General features: G+C 39.2%; 2 protein-coding genes across 12 annotated transcripts in view; one reads left to right on the top strand and one right to left on the bottom strand.

Moving 5' to 3' along the window:
• CEP85L (centrosomal protein 85 like) overlaps positions 1-22,370 on the bottom strand; it is a 129,080-nt gene that overhangs the window by 36,436 nt on the left and 70,274 nt on the right. For all 5 annotated transcript variants that reach the window (XM_061378091.1, XM_061378090.1, XM_061378095.1 and 2 more), the window contains one exon: positions 20,476-21,239. In XM_061378091.1, coding sequence (XP_061234075.1) covers positions 20,476-21,239 — 764 coding nt within the window. The remainder of the gene's footprint in view (positions 1-20,475; positions 21,240-22,370) is intronic.
• Positions 1,306-17,441, top strand: PLN (phospholamban). 7 transcript variants are annotated; one of them, XR_009729254.1, is made up of 4 exons: positions 1,306-1,741; positions 2,351-2,396; positions 6,953-6,987; positions 14,382-17,441. XR_009729254.1 is itself a non-coding variant. In XM_061378451.1 (3 exons), the coding sequence occupies exon 3, from the start codon at positions 9,633-9,635 to the stop codon at positions 9,789-9,791; it is 159 nt and encodes a 52-aa protein (XP_061234435.1). In that variant the 5' UTR covers positions 1,590-1,741; positions 6,953-6,987; positions 9,510-9,632; the 3' UTR covers positions 9,792-9,967. The 7 variants fall into 7 exon arrangements, 2 of the variants coding, with proteins under 2 accessions (XP_061234435.1, XP_061234436.1); XR_009729253.1 differs by lacking the exon at positions 14,382-17,441 and adding an exon at positions 9,510-9,623 and having other exon boundaries at positions 1,475-1,741; XR_009729252.1 differs by lacking the exon at positions 2,351-2,396 and having other exon boundaries at positions 1,476-1,741.

Raw genomic sequence — 22,370 nt, 5'->3', positions numbered from 1 at the left:
CCTGAAGACAGCATGGAATAAAAACGTGAAGCTTCCCTCATAAAAAGACCAACTACAGTTTGCTTGATTGTGAGAGATTTATAATGTTTAACAATGCCACTATAAGTAAATTATGAAAACATTTTCACTGGTAAAGAACTATCACTCCTCACTGTAGAGATTTTCAATTAACTTTCAACTGAAATATGTGACCCTATATTTCTGGGTTTGATATTAAAAGATAACAGAAAGCAGGCAGATTTATTATATTAAAACTGAGTTGCCAACTTCAACTCTGTTACTATCACTTTTCCAGAAGAGCTAAATCTTATTTACAGAAATAAAAGTAGAGCTCAATTTGGAATAAGGTGATATATCACAGCCAAGGTCTTTTTGCCTCTGGTTTGAAGCATGTATCACAGCAAGGCTTACATGGAATGAAAAAACCCAACCCCCCCAATAAATTAGAAAAAGAAGCTACCCTGTCTGGTTCCCTGCTCAAAGCCAAGCACTAATAATTATTGTCAAAAGCAGATCTGTAAGTTCACAGTTAGGCTGAGCTTCTGTACTTTTGCCTCCAATTTCCCAATGAGGAAGAGGTATGTGCTGTCCTTTGCCTCCACATGCAAAGCCTTACACTGAATGCTTGCACACTCAACAATTCAGTCCTTTCACATTCAGTAAATCCTCTACTTCCTGGATCCACAAAACCTACCCCGTATATGCACTGTGGTCTCATTTGTCATTTCCCAGCACAGGGTAACATATATAAGATAACCTGGGAAGTAGCATCCAGCTGCTGATCCTGTCCGAACTAACAGAACAGGCTCTCAAGAAATCACTTGGAGAGTTTTCAGCCACAAAAAAAAAGAAAAAATGGGGGGGAGTAAGGGGGAAGAGCAGGCGTAGGCTTTAAAGGAAAAGTAAATACTTCAAGTTATATAGGAATGGTAAGTTTATCTCTGTAATTTATCACTGGATCTTATTTGGAGAACAAAAAAATAATTCCTTTAACCCACAGATCAACTGAAAGGTTGGAAGAGACTTGAAATACAGAAGAATTATTTCAGTTCAAGCACTGTGAGAAAAAAGATGATACTGGAAAACACACATCATACACTAAACTGAATACCAGCTGTGTAACAGAATTAGCAGAACTATGTATATGGGAAATACAGTTTAAGAAACTCCTTGTACAAAAGAAAATCATTGCAAGGAAAAAAAAAAAAAAGCAACAAACATTTGAAATGTGATCACCTACACCACAGATTAGGTTTTTAACGATGAAGAAATACTGCTGTAGCAAAAGTAACATGTCCAAAAGCGCCCCCTGAAAAAATTCCTGTTTATGTTCCTGGTTAAGAAAAGGCATGGTGTGAGCAAGCAGCTCCCTTTGCTACCCCACTGGAGCATGCCGTTTCCCAGATTCCTTAATTCTGTGCTTGAGCAGGTGGTTGCCCTGGCACACAGCTCCCTTCAAGGAGGGACAATACTACCCATGTTTAATACATTATTACTGTGAACAAGTTTAGAGGAGCGACTGCCTCTGCCAGCAGGCAGAAACAGGACCAATCACAACTTGCAAGCTGCTGAATGACACCGAGAGTCCTGCCTCTGAAACTTTTGTTATTTTCCCCCCCTCAGCCCACTTCAATTGTTCCCACAACTTGGTCACAGACTCGGACAAGTTGCCAGAGATCTACAGACACTTCCCACAGCCTGGAGCAGGCTTCTCTGTGCTTCACTAGCAATCACACCAGAGGTAAGGAACCTCTCTTCTTTCATGCTTTTTGTTCTTGCAGCAAGGCACTGTAGCTGTACTTTTGTACAAAAATGCCTGTACTTAAGGGCTGGTTACAACTGGTTATAAAAAATATGGAGATGTGGGCACTGCAGCTCCGAGTCAAAACTGTAATGCTGTGGGAACGTATATTAGCAACAATAAAGGCAACTGAGACTTTTCTACATGCTTGTGGGACACCAGCTTTCCTTGGGTAGATGATTCACACAAGTAGCATTACACCAGAAGGTGAGAAGCTTTTAACATGTTCCTCAGACCTTCGTCTCTCCTTTTAAATTTATCAGGTTTTCAGTTTGAGGTTGTGTGATTTGGGGTTATGGGGTTGTTTTGGCTTTTTTTTTTTTTTTTTGTTATTTGGGGGTTGGTTGGGGTTTTGTTTGTTTTTTTGTTTGTTTAGATTTTGGGTTTTTGAGGTTTTTTTTTTTTTGCCTTTCTTGTTGGTTTGGGGTGTTTGTGTTGTTTGATTTTTTTTCCTTGTTTGGTGGGGTTTTTTTTTTAGTGGTGGGTTTTTTTAATTATTATTGTTTTTAAATACAAAATCCACAAAGAGAGCAACTCAAAGTTTTATAGAAACACTTTTGTTTCCCCAAAGCTGCCCAAGCACAGCCAAGCAAAGGTAAAGCTCTTTCACCACATTTAATGCGTAAAACCAGTTTTCTGATCTAATACACCAAGAGAGAAAATGGTTTTTTTTTGCTGTATGATGAAAAAGTACCCTTAATTTACAAACGTAAGCAGTGTATAGCAGTACTGGAACAGATATTATGTCACGTTCAAACATGCATTGAATTGCTTGACTTGCAGTTCAAGCTACATTTTTGCTGTGAATGTTTTTAAAGGCTTATTTTCTCTTGTTGATCATTATAACTGCCAAACTTGTCAAAGAATGCTTCTAGTAACAGAGAAATAATTTATCTAAGATTTGTAACATGAACTTAATTTCAAATGCAAAGTAATTGTTTTCAACTAAGGGAAGCATGTACACACTATACAACAAAATGTAACTCCAGTTTTAAAATCACTGCACAGTGCATCTCAAACAGAAATATGTCACATAAAGAACATTTTAATATTTAAATATACAGATATTTTTAAAAGGATTATGATTCATGAATATGTCGGTTTTCAAGGAATTCCTTCTCCATACAAACATGTTCCCCCCTCCTATCAATTCACACCTTACTAGTTATGTCCGCTTAAGGTTCTGGTTTTAGAAAAGTCAGCTTTAATATAGACCTTAATTGTGTGGGGCACGTTTTCCCTGTTACTGAACAGCCACACCTAATTCCATTTCCTACTAATGACTGGTAGGCATCAGGCAAAAATACATGCAGGCCCTTAGGCTTGTGCTCAGCAGCCTTGTGCCAGTTTTGAATAGACAAGTACTGGAAGTTCTGGACATCCTGTTACTTCTAAGGCAAACAATCTATTACCAAGTTCTCTAGAAGCTGTTTCCAGTAGGCAGAAGCATCACTTCAGACCTTCCAGTGCCTTCAAACCAATGCCTACAATGAGCAAGAAGATCCTGAGAGATAGACAGATTCTTTTCAGGGTTAGTCTTACACAAAACGTATTTTCCAGTAAAGAGAGAGGTTACTCGCCCCACAGAGCATCCTTCTCTCCTAACACAAACACTGCATACACACATCTTTGAAAATACATAGTTTATGCGTACACACACAGATTGAACATACATAGACACTTGACTGCTGCAGGCAGCCGTTTACTGGACTGCATTGATAGCTGCAGGAGGTTAGACGCCTGTTCATCTGAATTCTGTTCTGCCAGAGAGTTAGGTAATTTAAAGAAGATGACAGCATGGCCCAGCTGTAAAGTTAAACCTAAAAAATTCACACTGATAACATCCCATATCACAGGAAGCCAAATGCTGAGTAACAACAGCCAACAGTCCTGACAGAAGCATGTGCTACATAGCAGGTGGTATTACCAATCAGATGTGAAATACCACATTTAATTTACATCAAGTAACAATTTTCTGCCTTTTTTTGCCACTCATTTGTCAGGACAACTATGTTACTTGCATTTAGAGATTTGGATTTATGTATACACCACATTTCTGTTTTTAAAAGTTGCATTTATTTCTCATCCTTTGAAAACATTAGGAATATAGCATCTTCACTGGACAGTATGGAACTCACTAAAATCAGGTTGCAACAAGATAGCTTGAAGGCGATTGTCACTGACTTTTTTCAGACCACAAGACAAGAAAAATGGGATATAACTACACAGCTACAAGAGCAGCTTTTAAATTGCTTTAAGAATAATTTGATTTAGGAAAAGTACCCCAACTGAAGAAACAAACTCCACAGGAAAGTAATGTTATGTTCCCTAACAAGGTGTTAGGCACCTGGTGCATCTAGAGGTGGAAGGACTTAATTTCATAAAAGAAAGTTACTCTGTAAAAGCCGTATCACACCAACAGATGGGAAAAAGATATGGTTATTTAATGTTTTATTTTGATGAGGGGAATTGATGAGTATGGAGGCTGAAGCACCTGCTCAAGATCCCACTGCCTGGTCCTGCAGCAGTTGCAGCGAATTTAACCCAGTTGAAAACTAGCCCAAAGCATTAGCTCCCAGGCTACTCTAACGAACCCGCACACAGACAGAAGTCCCGGTTATCCATGAGGTATGTGGATAAGTTCCAAAAAAAAAAAGATACCAAGCCTGGTGTGTTCAACTATTCATTGGTGTAATTTCTTGGTATCTACACCTGTCACATTCTCATGCACTTGAAATACAGATAAAGGTTCTTACTGATAATCTTATTTCTAGAACACTGAGAACATCAAAGCTAGTCAAAAGGAAGACTGTAAAAGTAATGGATTAATGAGATAGGGAGTAGAAAAACAAAAGTGTGAGCCTTCTCTTGTCCTCTCCCAAGCATGAAAAGTACTGACACTTCCAGTACAAAACAGACTTTAACACAAAAGGTAAAAAGGAGGAAAAACTGAGTTTGCTTTTCCTGCTACCAGCACTTGCCAAACTCCGAGACGAATTGTTGCTTCTTGCCCCATCCCAAGGAAGCGCTTTCTGCAGGTGACTGAGAAAATGACATTATATGGCACAAGACACTAACTCTTCAATGACTTAATGTACTCCAGCTGCAGTCTTCTCCTTTCCCTTACACAGTTATTTGGAGTTTTCTTCTACACTTCCATGCTCTTCCTCTGGTCATCTTTTTATAGTTTCCTCCCTCAGCCTGTCTTCTCCTGCACTAGTGTCTGCACTCTTGCCCTCACCCATCCCAGCAACTGTTGAATTTGCTAATATCCTTAATACCCTTCTTCACTGACAGAATTGCCTAGGGCAACTCTCAGCCTAGTATGAGAATAAGCAACAGAATTCTGTACCCCTAGCATAGGTTCATACAAAACCCAGCTGCTGGGGTAAATCCTAGCAAGTCACCCGATAATTCTTGGGGTCTCTTTGTAAAAAAGAACAAAAGTAAAAAATTATGACATATCACAGAATCCCAAGGGTTGGAAGGGACCTCAAAAGATCATCTAGTCCAACCCCCCTGCAAGAGTAGGGTAACCTAGAGTACATCACACAGGAACTTGTCCAGATGGGCCTTGCGTATCTCCAACGTAGGAGACTCCACAACCCCCCTGGGCAACCTGTTCCAGTGCTCTTGAAAACCTGTAAGCAACTTCTGTTTTACCACTGGGAGCTTTCACTTACTGAAGTGACAGTAGAGAGACCCTCCAGAGGTCTCAAGTTAATTCACACTGCTTCCTGCTTCACTCTTTTTTCACTTCTCATCTTCCTCAACCCCCCCCCCCCAAAAAAAAAGAGATTTTTCAGACCTGAAGGTCTCAACCACAGTGACTCCACACTGCCAATGATGAGGTATATTACAGCAGGGTTCAAAACAAAGCAATGCAACTTGGAGTACGATATATACATTAACACAGGACAGTCAGTGATGCCTACACATCAACTGCAGATGCTGTGTCCAGGCAAAGCTTTAAAACTCTGCTATGTCTTCTCTTGGGGCCATACAATCTACAGACAACGGTGACAAGGGTCTTTGGGTTCAACAGCATTTAGCCCTGCATGCAGAGTTGCTTTTTGTTTGTCACTATACACACAAATCTTTAAACTTACCTCCTCTGAACATGTAGAAGAAAGATGCCCTTCCTGTCTAGGAGTATCACACTGCTTGCAAATTGCTATAGGAATTTCTTAGGCCAGGTAATTTTTGCTAACAGATTTAAACACAACCAAGGATCACGTAACTTGATGGTATGCTTTGCATCACTGCATTGTGGTTATGAATACATTTATTTTCAATGGATGAAGCTGAATTACTGGGGTTTGGGGACATCTCATCTTAAAATCTATTTGATAGACTGTTACACAATAGTACTTTTTAACAATGCCCTTTCAGGGCATCGCTTGGTTGCATGGAACAGCAACAAATCAAGTGTGTCAAACCTCTTCCATTCCACTGATATCACTGCTGCATTTAGTAAACATATGACAGGAAACAATCTGTGTCCCAAATTGCTGTGGCATTTCCAAAGGAGACAAATTTATCCTGTGTGACTTTCAATGGAGTCAATGTAGTTGCACCAGGAACAAGGGTGGCCCACAGTTTTCTCTCCGGTCACATACCTCCTCGCATTGTGAAGGACACCCAGGAACAAAGATAAAAATAACCTAATACAAATCAGGGAAACAGTCACATGTCAGGGAAGGAGGACACAACAATTGTGATCCGTGATTCACTCTAGGGCACCAGGTGTAGGGGACCCCTTACATGGAAACAGACTGTCAGCCCCATGATCTCTACCTGCAGATTCACACTGCGTGTAAGACAAGCCTTTCACATCCACTAACAAACTGGACTGAATGCATATCTGCACAACAATGCAGCCAGCAGTTTCTTCTATGCAATACTTGGTCTTGTCACATATGAGTAACGCAACTTTAAAGAAAGGTCATAGTGTGCCCTTTTGCTGCACTTTCAGGAAGTGGTGCATGCATAATACTTCCTAACAGTGACCTAAAACACGGTCAGGGGACTAAACAAGGGAAAAGAGCCTTTATTTCTGTGTAATTATTTCTCAGACTGTCCATTTTGACCTTGGTAGACACCCATATGCAGCTGTATTACTGAATCTGTTTCTCTTTATGCATACTTTAGGTGGGTGACAGCGCCATGGAGGATTAACAAGGAAGGTATGTGTTTATTAGTTAAAACCATGCGCTTGTAAAGACAAACTTTTTGTAATACAGACACAGAATTTGATTCCTTTGCTTATGAGAAAACAAATCCCACAGACAGGCTGGCATTTCAAAATACCTACATGAGCTTTTAAGTCAAGAAAACCAAGTTACTCTATGTTGACCTTTCCTCATCTCTTCCCTACACCACTTTCTAGCTGTAAAAGGTATGTATTTTAAATTACACCACCTTTCTTTTTTTTTTTTAAGGTCCTTTTGCATTGCCTGTCTGGTCATGTATGTCCAAAAAGATAATGCTGGCTCAGCTCAACTGTGCCTTCTGAGTTACTGCCTGCTCCCTCAGTAACATCTCTCACCCATTCTAAAGGGAAGATTATCCCCCCCCCCCGAGATCTCACTATTTCTCCTTACCTGTCTTGGCCTTGCATCTGCAATGCCAAATCGGCTAATACTGTTTTTTCTGGAAGTACTTCAGAGACCCACATCCTTCCCCCTTGAAACATCCAAGTGAAACATGCAGCAACGCAGCAGTGCAGGTGCCAGCACATGTGCACTTAAATCCAGTGCAGCACACAGAAATGGACTTATTGTGCATATATGCTGGGAAAAACTTATGCTGTTCCAATCCTTATAAGGGCCTCAAGAAGTCAGGAAGAAGACAGATATGTTTCTGTCACAGGTCACACACAGCCAGAAGACCACAAGTTGCATACACCCTGCATTAAAAAAATGATGTAACAAGTTGTGTTCAAGTAATCCACAAGAAATACTGTTCTCTGTGCAGTGTCTGTCACACAAGCTGGTTACACAAACTTTTCTGTACTCGTGTAAATGCATTAGTGGTTCATCTAACATGCCTTGTCTAGAAGAAGATAAACAGCCTAATGCACCCCTGCCTGTCATGGGCTGGGAGAACAAATGTACTTTCGGCCAAGTCACCTGAGAATCTCTGTGCGTGTTTTGCTTTTACTGCACTTGGGGCAGACAGTGACAAGCAAAAAGCTAAGCAGAATACTTGGCAAGCACTTTAACTGCTTAAATAGACAAAACCAGGCACAGCATAAAGTCAAACAAAGCTGAAAAATTATAGTCACTACAAAAGTAAGTTCTTGATTTGTATCTTATTCACAATAAGGTTAAGATCAACTATAGTTCAAAACATCATTACAAAATCTGAAGTTCAGTTTTAGGAGGAGATGTCATCACATGGAATCCTCTAAAGTTATTAAAATACCCATGTGTAATCTGGTTTCCTTTGAAAGCCTCTTTTTAAATACAACACTGGCACTGGCAGCACATATATTGTGCTCATACAGTACTATTTGACCCTACAGGCCTACATGGAAGGACAAAAAACTAAGAGTCTGAAAGATGCTTGTTTTACTTCAAGGTTTTTCCATTTTAGCCACATCTAAAGACAAATTCGTGGACAACACAGTATCCGATTCAGTCATACTTATGTTATTTGGGCAGCAGATATCTGACAAGGAGAAGCCTGGGAAAGAGATGATCACAATATAAATTCACAAAACATTCAGCTTTAGGAGCAAGGTTTGAGAGATACAGGTCTCAACATCATCTTGAAAACCAAGTTTTCATATTGTGGCAGCACCTACAGATTCCACCTCACTAAAAAGCTAAGCATGCATATGTCCAAGCCAGCCTCTTGTCACAGAAAGTTCATACAGGAGTGTTTTACATTGCAACTGCTCTTTGAGAATTTTAAGATAATTGACACCCCATACTTCATCTGCATTTAAGATATACTTAAAATAAAACAATTCAGAGACCAAGTTATATACACGTTTTATTTTGCTCCTCATGGCAGTGCTCTGCCTTTGCACCTACATTTAGTAACACATTGTCCTAGATGTGTATTACAAAAAACACATTAGTCCTTACTCTGTTTTGTCTGTTGAGAAATGCATTACTAAAAATTCCCTATAAAAGTGATGCACTAGTTTTTAATTACACACCATAAAGAATTTTTGTTTGGAATGGAAATGCTTCAGCAAGGTTTCCTGCCCCCACACCTTCCAAAATAAGGTACTGGTAAATCAGATTATCTGCCCAGGTCAATAATAGCCAGCAGTAATATCCAGATCTCCTTGCTGAAATGTCTGTGGCTCTAGCCATTTCACCAGGCTTTCACCTGTGCTTGAACAAATGAAGTGGAGGTGGGAGGGAAATCAGCCATGGCTTTTTTATAAACTGTAAAGGATGAAAAGTTTAGGACCTATATCAATGATGTGGATAAAACCCACATATCCACAACTTCCATTTTACAATTCCCTAGCACTGTTAAGAAGCAGGTGCTCCATAGTCTTCAGGAGAAGAAGCACAATACAGCACAGACCTAAACTTGAAAAATAAAATTATAAAAAAACTGTTTTAATCTAAAATCATGGTAAAGGCAATCTATTAATTTCAGGCTTTCTAGAATTTTAAAACAATCTCTATTTGTACTGATCAAAACACTTCTGTATTACTAACTCTTCACTTTCCTGCTTTCCCAGCTCCACAAAGGCTCTCTAAAACAAAAAGAGAAGATAATAGGCATTTTGCACTGTTCCTGACAACTTTTCTTCTTTCCTGCCCTCTTAAAAGCTCTGATTTGTGCCCTCTGCTTTCTTGTTGCCATGGAGAAGGTCCAATACATAACCCGCTCTGCTCTGAGGAGAGCCTCAACTATTGAGGTGAACCCACAAGCACGCCAAAGGCTCCAAGAGCTCTTTGTGAATTTCTGCCTGATTTTAATTTGCCTCTTGCTGATCTGTATCATTGTGATGCTCCTCTGAAGTTCCAGCACTTCTCTGCACTGTCCCCTAGGAGAGTCACCCCCAGAGGGAAGACACCCAATGCAAGGATCCTCTTGTGAGAGGGGCTAGCACTTGGACTAGAGCTGTATGCCAACTATCTCACTGTCTCTTACTACCTGCTACATGTATTAAAAACACACTACTTCTGTAAAGAACGGTGTTCAGAGCCTGTTGTTACAAAGCTGTGCATGACCTTATGTCTCAATCAAGAGATGTCTTTTCTGAATGGGGTAAAGTACCTGCTCTTCATGGAGTTGGTAAGTTCCTCAATGTTTTAGCTACATCCCACAAATGGAAACTTCACTTTTGTGGTGGGCAGAGTGTTTTCAGGTTTCTCTGAAAGTCCTTAAGCCCTTGGTGCGGTTCCAAAGTTGACCTGCGTCTGCCCAAAAAAGCATTTACAGGCACAGAGCCCTCAATGCCTCCTAGGGAAGTTTCTGCTCTGTTTACTCAAAGACGTTTTATCGTTGCATTATCAACTGAAGGCATTCACATTGGTTTAGTGGGGTTTTTCTTGTTTTTGGTTTTGTTTTTTTTTTAGGGAAATATGAAAATAAACAAAAAACCTCTTCTAACCCTGAAATAAAATCCCATTTGCTTTCCTCCCTATTTAAGGGTTCTTTTATATATATAGTCTCATGTGTGTGTATATATACATATATATATACACACCCCACACACCTGGATTTGAGAAAGAAGGAAAAAAATATAAAAAGGCATCTTCATTTACAGTATTTTTCACTCAATACATCCTTACAGAACTAAGTGGCATCTGAAAAGTTTTTTCACTGTGTTTTGTAGAAAAAAATGGAGACTTCCACACTGGTATCAAAGATTCCATTTTCTGTAGTCATTCAACTGACATGACAGTTGGCATAACTCAGAAATAATTCTCAGAGTTTAATATTTCGCGTCAGACACCTTTATTATGGCCTGCTGTAACTTACAATTTCCATAACTTGAAGCTGAAGAGAACTTGGTATTTGCCAATGTCACACAAGGTAGCTGGTATCTGATACGGTAATGAGGAAGGTCTAGGTCACCCTTACTGCTGTATTGAAGTGTATTGTTCAAGTAACAACACCACTTACACCTGCAAATGCTTCTTGGGGAAAAAAGGCAAGTATTTCCCCAAGATAAATCGTCATATAAACAGTTAAACACTGGACACAAAGCATTGCAGAAGTATATTTTCAACATATAAACCACAGCCTACACCCATAAAAGATGAAGTTTCTACTCCAACAGTTTTCAGTAACAAGACTGGGCAGCAGACTTCCAACCCTCCTATATGTTGCTGGTATTAAGCTAAATTCCTAGAAAATCTACAGTTTCCTATTTTCAAGAAAGTTCAAGGTAGACAGAGGTCAAAGAAAAATCCAATTTTTAAACAAGCATCTTTCTATACCATTCTGCGTAAGCAACCCTAGTGATGAATACAGAAATTGAAACAAGTTTATCTTAATCTTGCATTCTGACTTTAAAACTTAATATTCCATGAGTGGAGGTTGATGCTGAGCACCTAAGCAGGGAGGGAAGAAATGTTTGGAAAAAAACTCTGTATTTGATGGAATGCAAGTAAGGCCAGTGGTAATGCGCTTCCTCTTTGGCAAACAGAATGTTGAGAGACCAGACTTCAAAATAAGGTTAATCACCAGAGGAAATTAGTTAGCTACTCTAAAAGGATTAGGGCAAGTGCTGATGAGATTGGCAACACACATCCCCACCTGCAAATTAGTATATGACTATTGCTGATTCAAACTGTCAAAATAATCTTAATTTCCCTCTCATTCATTCTGACCACTCTCACAAATGCATGAGATTTTAGTAATCACAGTTTCCTATTAATTCTTCTTCTTAAGAAAAGCCACAAGCAGTGCACTTTGGGGTGGGAAGGGAACAGAAAAATATAAAGCTACTTTCTTATGTTTTTTACATCTGTGTTTTTGTGATGGATAGGGTTTCCAGTTTTAGTTTGCTATGGAGATGTTTCAAAAAAACTACTGGAAATAGACAATAGTTTTATAGTACTGAAAGTTTCCTTAAGAAAAAAGGTGTTAGAGTAAAACATCAGTACATACATTCTGAGGACGCGTTGGGATTATTTGTTTCATAAACCAGTAATACATAAAAATCAAAGTAAAATATTACTAGGAAAATAAAACTCTCATTCCTCTCTCACAAAAAACCTACCAGCTTCCTCATAGGTAGCTGAAAGGCCATTATTTATTAAAAATACAAAACATAAACCAACAATTAACAACTAAGAACAAAACCAGAGTATAAATAAACTGGAAGCCCTACTATTCTACAACAATGCAAATAAAATTGCATGTACTGCATAGTTCATTTTTGTTTTAGGATTAATGCTGATCATAAAGTCTCGCTACCATCCTCTGTATCTCTTCAACTGAAGCCAGAGATTACAAACATAAAACCTTTTGTATATAGTACAGTCTTCTTTGTATAATTATATGGGTGTTAAAACTAACATCTACTGTATTTTTATTTATTAAAATGACTGCTTGAAAATATATTAATGTGTAAAACAAGATGCTTAAATACAATTCCATTTAGAAGCATTCTATCATCTACTTATTAAAGTTACATGAAAAAGAGCAAATCATCATCCAGCTTTCCAATTCTTGATACTTCTGTTTATTCTGTTTTGGTTTTCAACAGTAATCTTGCCTATTTTGCGATGTCCAAATCATTTACACATAATTCATAGTAACTAGTGCACATGAGAGCCTAATGAATTTAAAGTAAGTGTAATGAAAATGTTCACTACTTTTATGAGCTGTAATAAAAATTCCAAACACAGCATGTAGTTTGGATTAAGTTTTCAATTCTCTGTTCCACTCTACCCAAGGCTAAATTTATCTTATATACTGATAGTAAATAAAGACAGCCAAAGAGGCAACAATCTGGTATTACTCTTCCTCAAAAAAAACAACACCCAACAACAACAAAAAAACCACTAAAGACAAACTTCAGTGGCTATTTTACTCTGGAAAGAGCTAAATGAGGAACAAGATTATTCTGGTTATAAAGATGCGTCTCCTCAGTCATTCTTCAGCAAAAATTGCTACAGCTACCCATTTTTCTGTAGGTGAAGACAACCCATTTCAGCATTGAACTTTTGCTCTAATCAACACTAGCCAGAGTGAGGCACTTTAGAGGGCAGCAGGTACTTGCAGTTGTTAATTTTTCTGTACCAATTCACCAACAATTGCCCTTTCGAGCAGCAGAACCAAACCACTCAGTGGAAAGACAAGTGTAAAATAGGCTTAAACAAAATTATTCACAAAATATGCACAGAATATTTGCCAACCCCCTTGGCATAAAGGTCTTTAATGCAAGTTTTGCTACAACTGCACACAAAGCAATAATCACAGACACACACACTCATGCCATACTTTACCTGTATCCTCTCCGCCAAAATTAGAGCAGAGTAACAAAAGCAGTTATTTAGGGAGTATTCTTGCTCATATCAAGATGCATACTGCTATACTATAGATTACAGGCCAGATACCTGTATTTGTATGGCTATTAATAAACAGCATCTGTCAGAATACAATTAGAAAATATTTGTGAAGTCCTACAAGATCCATAGGTATCTTTATTTCACCAGAAATGTAGTTTTTCCTTTTAGTTTTGGCTTAGATGTTAAAAACAGGGGGGTAGAGAAGAGAATCTGTTTTAGTTGTGGAAGGATACATGCAAAGCCTCTTGCTCATTGCAAGGACTAAAAACAGCAATTTATAAATAAGGATTCCTTCAAACCTGCTGCTCATCTCAGCAAGAACCCTGGTAATATAAATTATTTAAAACAGACCTTAGATTTACTGTAATATCCGACATTTCAGTCAAACAGATTGCTTTATAAGCCCACTGTATTGTAAGATAAAAGAATACAAAAGTGCAATAATTTTTAATAAAATATAAAACTGTAAAACACTGCCCTCTTGTGGCATTTCCTAAAACTTCAGCTAGTTATTAAAAGGACATTTTGGCAACATTTCACTGTTAGGGCTATTCGTTGCTTTCATTTTTATCTATTTTTTCTATATATAAAAAACACAATCGCTAAGTTATTAATACTATCTTAAAATAAGCTATTGCGTATGTGCTATTAAAAGCACACAGGATGCATCCTCTGCCCGCCCAATCTAGATTCTTAATATGGCATTTGCAAAGTTGCAATTAATCCCACACAGCACACTGCTGGCAAAACATTACCCACTGCACGATGCCAAACCCTAGAAGGGTAGGAAATACTCCTATTAAAAGCGGGACTTTTTGCACAGATGAGGAAGTTGAGTGGTTTTGGCATCTATAGAGATCTTTTAGAAGGAATTTTCAACAGTCCATTGCTGAAACAAGTAGGTGTTGAGAACAGCCATTCTTTTTGAAAAATCCCATGGGCCTGCAAAGATGAAAGCTATCACTAACTTTATTTTTCTTTTATTTTTAAGGCATTTGGAAAATTAGACTTGAAGGAGCATCCACATTCTTTTGTTGGGGGGGAGGGGGAAACAGTTACTGTAAAACGTTTTTTTTCTTAAGTGGTGGAAATTAAAACCAAGCAAACAGCCAAGGACACAATGAAATTAAGTGTGATTCTACACTGCTTACTACTGCAGGAACAACCCAAATCTACCATCAAGAGTCTGCAGCAAGCACAAGAGGGCAGACTAATGCACATCATGGATCTTGCTAACAACAGAGGTGTCAACCTGCTGCTCAATTTTCTGCTTATTGTCTTGGTTCTGGTGCTCGCATTTATCCTTGTGAAGCTGATGTGAACCTCTGTGAAGTTCTGCTTCAAGTCTTGCTTTGCAATGATAATGTAGACACTTCAAACTATCTGAATATAAATATGCAAATCCTGCAGAGACTGAAATACACGACAAAGTATCCACATGCCTATTTTATCAGAAGGCAATCCTAAAAATTGTCCACCATCATCTACTTGCCTCTGAGTAAAGAAAGCACCTAGAGCCTTGCTGAGTACCTGAAGAAATCCAAGTATGTGTCATCAGTTACTGTAGTTTTCTCACTGCTACACCTGACCTGTATTTAAAGATCTACAAAAGATATGCAGCCTTCAGAGAACATCATTTCTGCAAAAAGGGACAGCAGAAATCGATTTTTTTAAATGGAGTTTCTGTAGAACATTACAGGAAATGACACAGAAACAGCAGGAAGAGAGAATGAAATACAAACACTGGGTTGACAGCACGCACCAAATTATCTGTGGAGAGCAAAAGCACAGATGCTCTAGATGGAAACAAAGTTTTTTATCCATGAAAAGCAGCTTGCAGCAACTGAGATGGGGATAAGTTAAGTTTAAATATGAAAATGTAATTATTATACCTCTTTTGACCACCTACAGCTCATAGCAACACCTTAAAAGCCAGAAGGCATTAGTGTTATCCAACAGTATCAAAGGGAAGCAGTCAAAACAACTGAAAAGTAAACTACCATTAGCAAGGGTTATCATAACTCTCCCTAGGAGCCCTTAACACTGACCTGCACTCAAGCAAGAGGTGCCTCTGCATGAACCCAGGAAGTGTCCTACAGCCTCAATAAGCCGGATTTACCACTTAAGCACAGGTCAAGTGGGCAGTATGGGAGCCCTCAAGCCATATTTGACAGACCACTTGTTACTTGCCAGTGCAATCATCCAGTCCATAGCTTGTCCTCACTTTCAGCATGCAACATAAGCTTCTTACACGACCTTCTTCTATGGCCCTTCACAGGATGCAGTTTCCCCACAGGTCGTTGGAAGGACAGTGACCAAGAGCTCACTTCTGCTGGAATTATTTGCCCAGAAGGCAGGCAGCTCTATACACTTGATACACACTGGGAAAGAAGGTGGCCAGAAGTACATTATATGTATTACACTGGGGCCAAACAAGGACCTCCCTTTCCCAAAGACAACATGAGAACAAATTATACCAATGCATATGTATTGTACAGTGAATTTAATGCCATACATACACACATGAACAGTCTTTTGTACACATGCAAATGAAGCCAACGTTGCTCATGGGGCGGGGAAGCCTCAGCTTCCAGCTTTTTATTGCCAAGAGCACGCCCCCAATTCAGCACATTCACTGTTGATCCAGCACTTCTCAGAAGTGCCAAGTGTATTACAGAGCTGATTGACTCCTGTTCATCCTCAGGATTTCCAGATTACTGGATATTGTGGGTGGTTCAGTGATCTGGAAGAAACTTATCTGCGCTGGAGCTAAAAGAAGACTTCTACGAAACAGCAGTATGCCTAGCAAAACACAGCTTATACCAGTCCTACCTTTAACAGGTATCCACATTCTGCTCTATGCTACCTACTCCAAAGCTTACACAGCCTTAGTGTGCTGGTTTGGGCTGGAAACGCAGTTTTCAGCCAAATACAAAACCTAGTCCCATACTAGCTACTGTAAGGAAAATTAAATCCAGCCCGCTCAAACCAGCACAATTAGGTAGGCCAGCATGGATAGTTAAAACAAAAGCTTTTCTCCCACCTACTCTATGTGCAATAAACATTTGAAACAGCTTCTGCAAACTACCTATCTATAACTTTTTAATACTGACATGGCAGTATCAGTTCCTGCCTGTTTGCATTTAAAGCAGAAAACTTTGCATAGCTACATCGCTGAAAGCACTTTATTAAATACTCTGATAATCTTGAAATATTCTACATAAAATATATATATATGTACACAAGGGATATAAGTCCTAACACTTACGGAGTTATCTATCACTCTGGAAGATTTCTGCTGATGCTTGACATAGATGGCTCGAAGCATACCAAAACCACACAAACTGACATGAAGCCCACTCTTGTCTAAAGAATAAAAAACATTTTCCCAACAAAACAGCTATTCACTGATACTCCGCTCAGGACTGCACAAAGCTTATTTGTCTGTCTGCATAGTCGAAGGTTTCCCTATCTTAGGGAAACCACTGTGACAGTTTAATAGCTAAAATGAGATAAATGAGGTAACCCTGACAAAAAACAAGCCATACATTCCTTTTTACTACTAGTGTCATCAACAATCATGTATTCCCAGATTCAAAATTACATACAAAGGAAGCATATAAGAAACCCTGTTGTTAGCATGCAGAAAGAAAAACAATATACAACCTCCTCTCAATCAGCAATGAAGTCAACAAATGCTGAAATACATCGCTCAAACTGAAATACGCATTTTCTTAAGATGACATATAAAACTGGCAAAGTTATCAGCTAACCAGTGCCAAGTCTCTTTCTGCAATCAAGCATGGTCCAAGTTTGACTTCCCATCATCTGCTAGTGCTTACTCCAGACTGAGCCCACATACGCAATGTAACAAACAGAATCCCAGTTGCTGGACTACCAACTTCACAGCCAAAAGAACAGAACAAAAGAGCTTAATTGTGACTCACAGTAAAGGAGTTTACTCCACTAAGCAAAGGTGATAACTGCTCATGTTAAAAAGTTTCATCTTGCTGAAAAGTATGGTTTATCAACATGTGACACAGGAAAAATGTTGACATGAATAATTTTTAGTTAACTGCCAGGACCATACGAAAAACTAGCTTTCAGCTAATATCAGAATAAACTTTTCTGTGGCAACAATAGTATTTGAAGAAGATTTTACCTTTTTCTTTCCATTAAGGTTTCACAACTTTTGTTCTGCGGTGTTTAGGTATGCATGAAGTTTACTTACTTCCATTTTGAAATGAAGATAGTTGTAGTTATCTCTATCTCTCACTGCATTAAAATTTGATTTCCAGTGACTTTTATATACATGGTGTGTATATATATACGCCCACACACACACATTAACAAAGCAGCATTTTCCTCATGAAGGAAAAAAAAAAAACAGTAAACCAGATACCTTAAAGGAAAAAGATGCACTTACGCAATTTCCATCTATTCGCTCTGCTAAATTCTGACACAAGTTAGCACACCATGAAGAAATCATACAGATGCCCCATACAATGGAAAAGAGTGATGCCTACAACATTGTACAGAGCTAGTGAGTAGATCTGTGACCTTCTGAAACCTTTCTTCTTACACCTTACTATCTCCCACAATTTTAAAAGCATGCTTTTTTTTTTACTCATCTTCTGGGCTAGCACACAGTATTTACCTAGGTGCTTTCAGATAATGAGCTAGACAAGAGGATCTGGCCTTGAGAAATGCCTTTATATGAAAATGCACAGTCTTTTTATCTAGATTTGTACAGCCTCCCAGTGCAGTAAATGCGAACCGCCGTTGTGTGTTACCCGAGAGTTAAAAAAAGTAAGGTATCACAATGGTCATGCCTGCTGAAAGATCAGCAGTACACCGAGAATAAATAAAGTATATGGTAAAATATAAACTGTGTACAGTAAAAAATAAATTGTGCATGGAAATTATTTTACTGTCAAAATCTGTTCCTAGGAAACACATATAATACTTATCTTCAAAAAGCATCCATTAAATAGGACACATTAGCTAGAGAAAACAATTTTCATATACAACTCCAGGATGTTACACAACAACCACAGACCAGATCCCATTTGGAAATCTATTTCCAAAGGTACAAACATCACACCCACAGCGGAATGATGCGCCTTTTCTGAAGAGGTGCTCCACCTGCTAAGGCCACCTGGAGCCTCCTCCACACCCCTTGTGTCCTGAATTTACTGTCACAGCCCCTGGGGCCCCCCCTCACATTCAAGTGGGAAGTCAGGGTAAGCAGAGCAAAGGCCACAGCTTCAAGGACTTTCCCGGTTTTCCAGGGCTGACCAAACGGCCATTAGCTTCCTAAACCAGGGCTAAATGGATCCTGTAACATACATAATCATTACCGATACAGATACAAAAATAACGAGGAAAAAGAAAAAAGAAAAAAGAAGTGTTTAGGCAAAATTTCATGCTTTAGTCTTACAAACCTGAAAAGCACCTATTATTTTATGAATTCAGCCAAAAACATAACTAATGCTTGTGCTCCCTCTGTTGGCTCTGCCCTTAAAACACAGCTCAGTATCAATATCTGCACGCACAAAAGTTTTTAAATAACCACAGTAACATATGCAGGGCTTCAACCATTCCAAACATGAAACTATGCCTTCATACAAAAAGGAGACACTGTATTTAATCACAATCAACAGTGAAAAAGTTCTTGCCAGACATAAAAAAAAGCTGTGAGTTGTGACTTAACAAAAAATAAGTTCCTAGAACATCCATCCCAAACAAAAGGTCCATACGAGATGATGAAGAGACATTCACCTCAATGAAGGAAATAAGTCACTTCATAAACCTTCCTGTGCTCCTTGACATCACTGGTAGCTGTGAGTTGCCAGAAGCCCACTGGCAGTGCCCCGATCCAGCCCCCGTAATGAGCCAGTTTCTGTCACATTTGCTCTGAAAGAACCCCATTAGCCTCTGCCTCTACATGGGAATTTTTCAACACTGAATCTTCAAAAAGCTTAAAGAAAGATGAGGGGGTTTTGCAGTGGTAAGGGTAATGGAATAGGTGGCTCCCTGAAACAGTATCAGGTCTTTAGAGAGTTTTTTAAGGATTACTGTCAGTTTGGCCATATCAGTTGGCTTTTTTTTAAATAAAATTTTTATAAATAAAATTTCCTTATAAAAAAAAAAATGGATCACCATTAAGAACAAAATTAAACCTGAAGAGCCTCTACATTTGTCCATCTTTCCTTCAATATACATTTGTCCATCTTTCCTTCAAAGAAACAACAAAATTTAAGTAAAGCTCTTAGTAAATTACTTCATATATCCTCAGGCTGGAGAAAACAAGTAGTTTACACACAGAGCTAGATTATCTCTGCTCACATAATATCCTAGCTATTGTAATCTGCTTGGGAAGTTTTTGGCAAGCCAAGTTTACCTACACAGGTACACCTCAACATTTAGATTTAAAATACTGCCTTCCTTCATAAGCTACCTTTTGCTGTTAAGGGAAGAGCTGGAAACAAAGACTGTAAATTGTCACATTAGAAAGCGTTCTCTCTCTCAATACCACAAGCTTGATGTTTTGTACATGAAAATACTTCAAGTATGAGACACAATACTTACATATTTTACTTTAGGGAATCACATTGACTACCATTAGTTGATTCTAATTAGTTAAAAACCTGCAGTAGTATCAAACGGAATTTAATATCATTATGCCTAGCACTTAATGTGAATATTCACCCTTGCAGAACACAGGAGACCCTATTATTTTGCTGACTGAAACATGTAGCATCTTTGTAAAGCTGCTTAGATCAAAAAAAAAAAAACATTCACATTTCCCCCCACTTCCCTACAACACTGTGACCAAAGGCTCTCTTAAGAACTTCTGAAAATGTTATTTGATGGACCTCTTATTGTGTCCAGCTTCACAAAAAGAGATGCTAGTCTCATGCAGATAAACCACAGTGGACATCTCATGCATAGTGGATGTCTCATGCAGAGTAAACCATAAGTGGACGCCAAAAAAAAAATCCCTGCTGACATTCAGGTGATATTGAGAAACAGCAGCAGCATCCCTAATCAAAGTTTAAAACAGTATCACTTGGTTAAAAGGACCTGCTCCCATTTCTATTTCATTAAAACCTGCCTGATGTTTTTCCTTCGGGATGCCACATGGTGGCAGCGAACACCAAGCTTTAGCCTTACCTGCACAGGCTGCTCACCTCCAGTTCTAAAATCTTCAAGCTGCTGCACGTGCCATGCAGCTACGCCGTAGGGCTCCTCCGCAGTCCTGCACTCCAGGGGATTAGCACGTAACTGCTCTTTCAGCCACATTTGAGTCCTCACTGCTGGCTGTATGGGAGCTCCACTCACAGCCTGCTGTCCTAGAGTCGCATATCTCTGTCCAAATGCTTCGCTGCTGGCTGCTGTAGGTTTGCTTTCAGGTAAGGCACTGTAGGTCAAGTCTAAGGCATGTCTCCTACTTGAGGAATCTGAAAAATCGTCTTTGCTGCATGTTTCAAATTTGTATTTGCAGTCCAGTAGAGAAGATCGTTTTTTCCCTGTTTCTTTGTCCTCAATTTTTAGCAACTCCATGCTATCATGCAAACAACTTGGCCCATTTGTCCTTAATTGTGGTGACACAGATTTGTCTGTACTGGCCCTGGAGTCCACTGAATGACTACTACCATCTTGGCTGAAGGTATTTGGTGAGCTGAGTTTAGACAAGGAAGACCACCTTCTCACAGGTTTTGCATCTTTCATGTCAAGAGAATTGTCCAGGGCACCCTGATTTCTGCCTCCTCCTGACCGTACAAAGCTTGTACTCCATTTCGAGCCATCAGACTTGAAAGCTTCCCTGTGTTTGGAAAATGAAGATCTGGCATTAGACGGCATCACATGGGCAGTAGGAATAGAAACCAGTGATTGGCTGGGCTTAAATGAGGATGTACCACTTGAAGTTGAATGATCTGCGAAGAAAGATTTATCACATAAGTACAACACAGAACTCATATTAACATCAGTGCCCAGAGGGCAAAACATCAAATTCAAGGTGAAATGCAGAAATAGAAAGTAACAGGTTTCTTGACAAAGTAAGATCTTATAAACCATTCAAGATTATAAGAATGGAAACATTAAGTGGGAGATTTTCAAATTTGTTTTACTCAGACACCATCATTACAAAAAGAAAACTGTAGTAAGCAGCAGCAACAGCAGCTCCCCACATAATATTAGGTAGCTTGTATATCACAAATGGTAGAGGTATCATAACTCGTGAGTCTCAGGACTGATTCCTCTTACATCACCCCTCTTCTCATTTTCCAAAAATGAAAAAATAATTAAAAAAAATAATCACTAAATGCACTTTAAAATGGCAGTGCTGGAAACAAGCCAGATTAATGATGGCCTCTCGGACACAACTCATCTCTTTTGAATCTCACTGATTCAAAATATACTTCCTGTACTGGTTTTGGCAGGAACAGAGTTAATTTCCTTCACTGTAGCTGGTATGGGGCTATGCTTTGGATTTGTGCTGGAAACAGTGGTGACAACACAGGGATGGTCTAATTACTGCTGAGCAGGGCTTACACAGGCCTTTTTTGCCTGTCACCCACCCCACCAGTGAGGAGGCTGGGGGTGCACAAGGAGCTGGGAGGGGACACAGCTGGGACAGATGACCCCAACTGACCAAACGGATATTCCATACCATATTGTGTCATGCTCAGCATATAAAGACGGGGGAAGGTAGGTGGAGAGGGCACTGCTTGGGGACTGGCTGGCCATTAATCAGCTGGTGGTGAGCAACTGTCATCATTTGCATAATTCATCTTTCTTGGGTTTCATTTCTCTTTGTTTTTTTCCTTTCATCTACCCCCAGTTGTTAAACTGGTCTAATCTCAACCCATCATCTTTCTTGCTTATAATTCCAACTCTCTCCTCCCTCCCACTTGGGGGGAGGAGGCAGGAGCAAGTGTGCTGCCATGTGGTGCCACTTAGTTGTCAGCTGGGCTTAAAGCACAACACTTCCCCCAGGTGATTTACTAAAAGACAAGACAAAAATTTCATGTTCCATTTAGGTTGTGTGTCATATGCAGACCAAA

The sequence above is a fragment of the Neopsephotus bourkii genome, unplaced genomic scaffold (genome assembly GCF_033783945.1).
Source record: "Neopsephotus bourkii isolate Nb327-2 ecotype Australia unplaced genomic scaffold, CSIRO-AGI_Nbou_v1 NB_1765, whole genome shotgun sequence".
Lineage (NCBI taxonomy): Eukaryota > Metazoa > Chordata > Aves > Psittaciformes > Psittacidae > Neopsephotus > Neopsephotus bourkii.
This window is presented reverse-complemented; position numbering and strand designations above follow the sequence as displayed.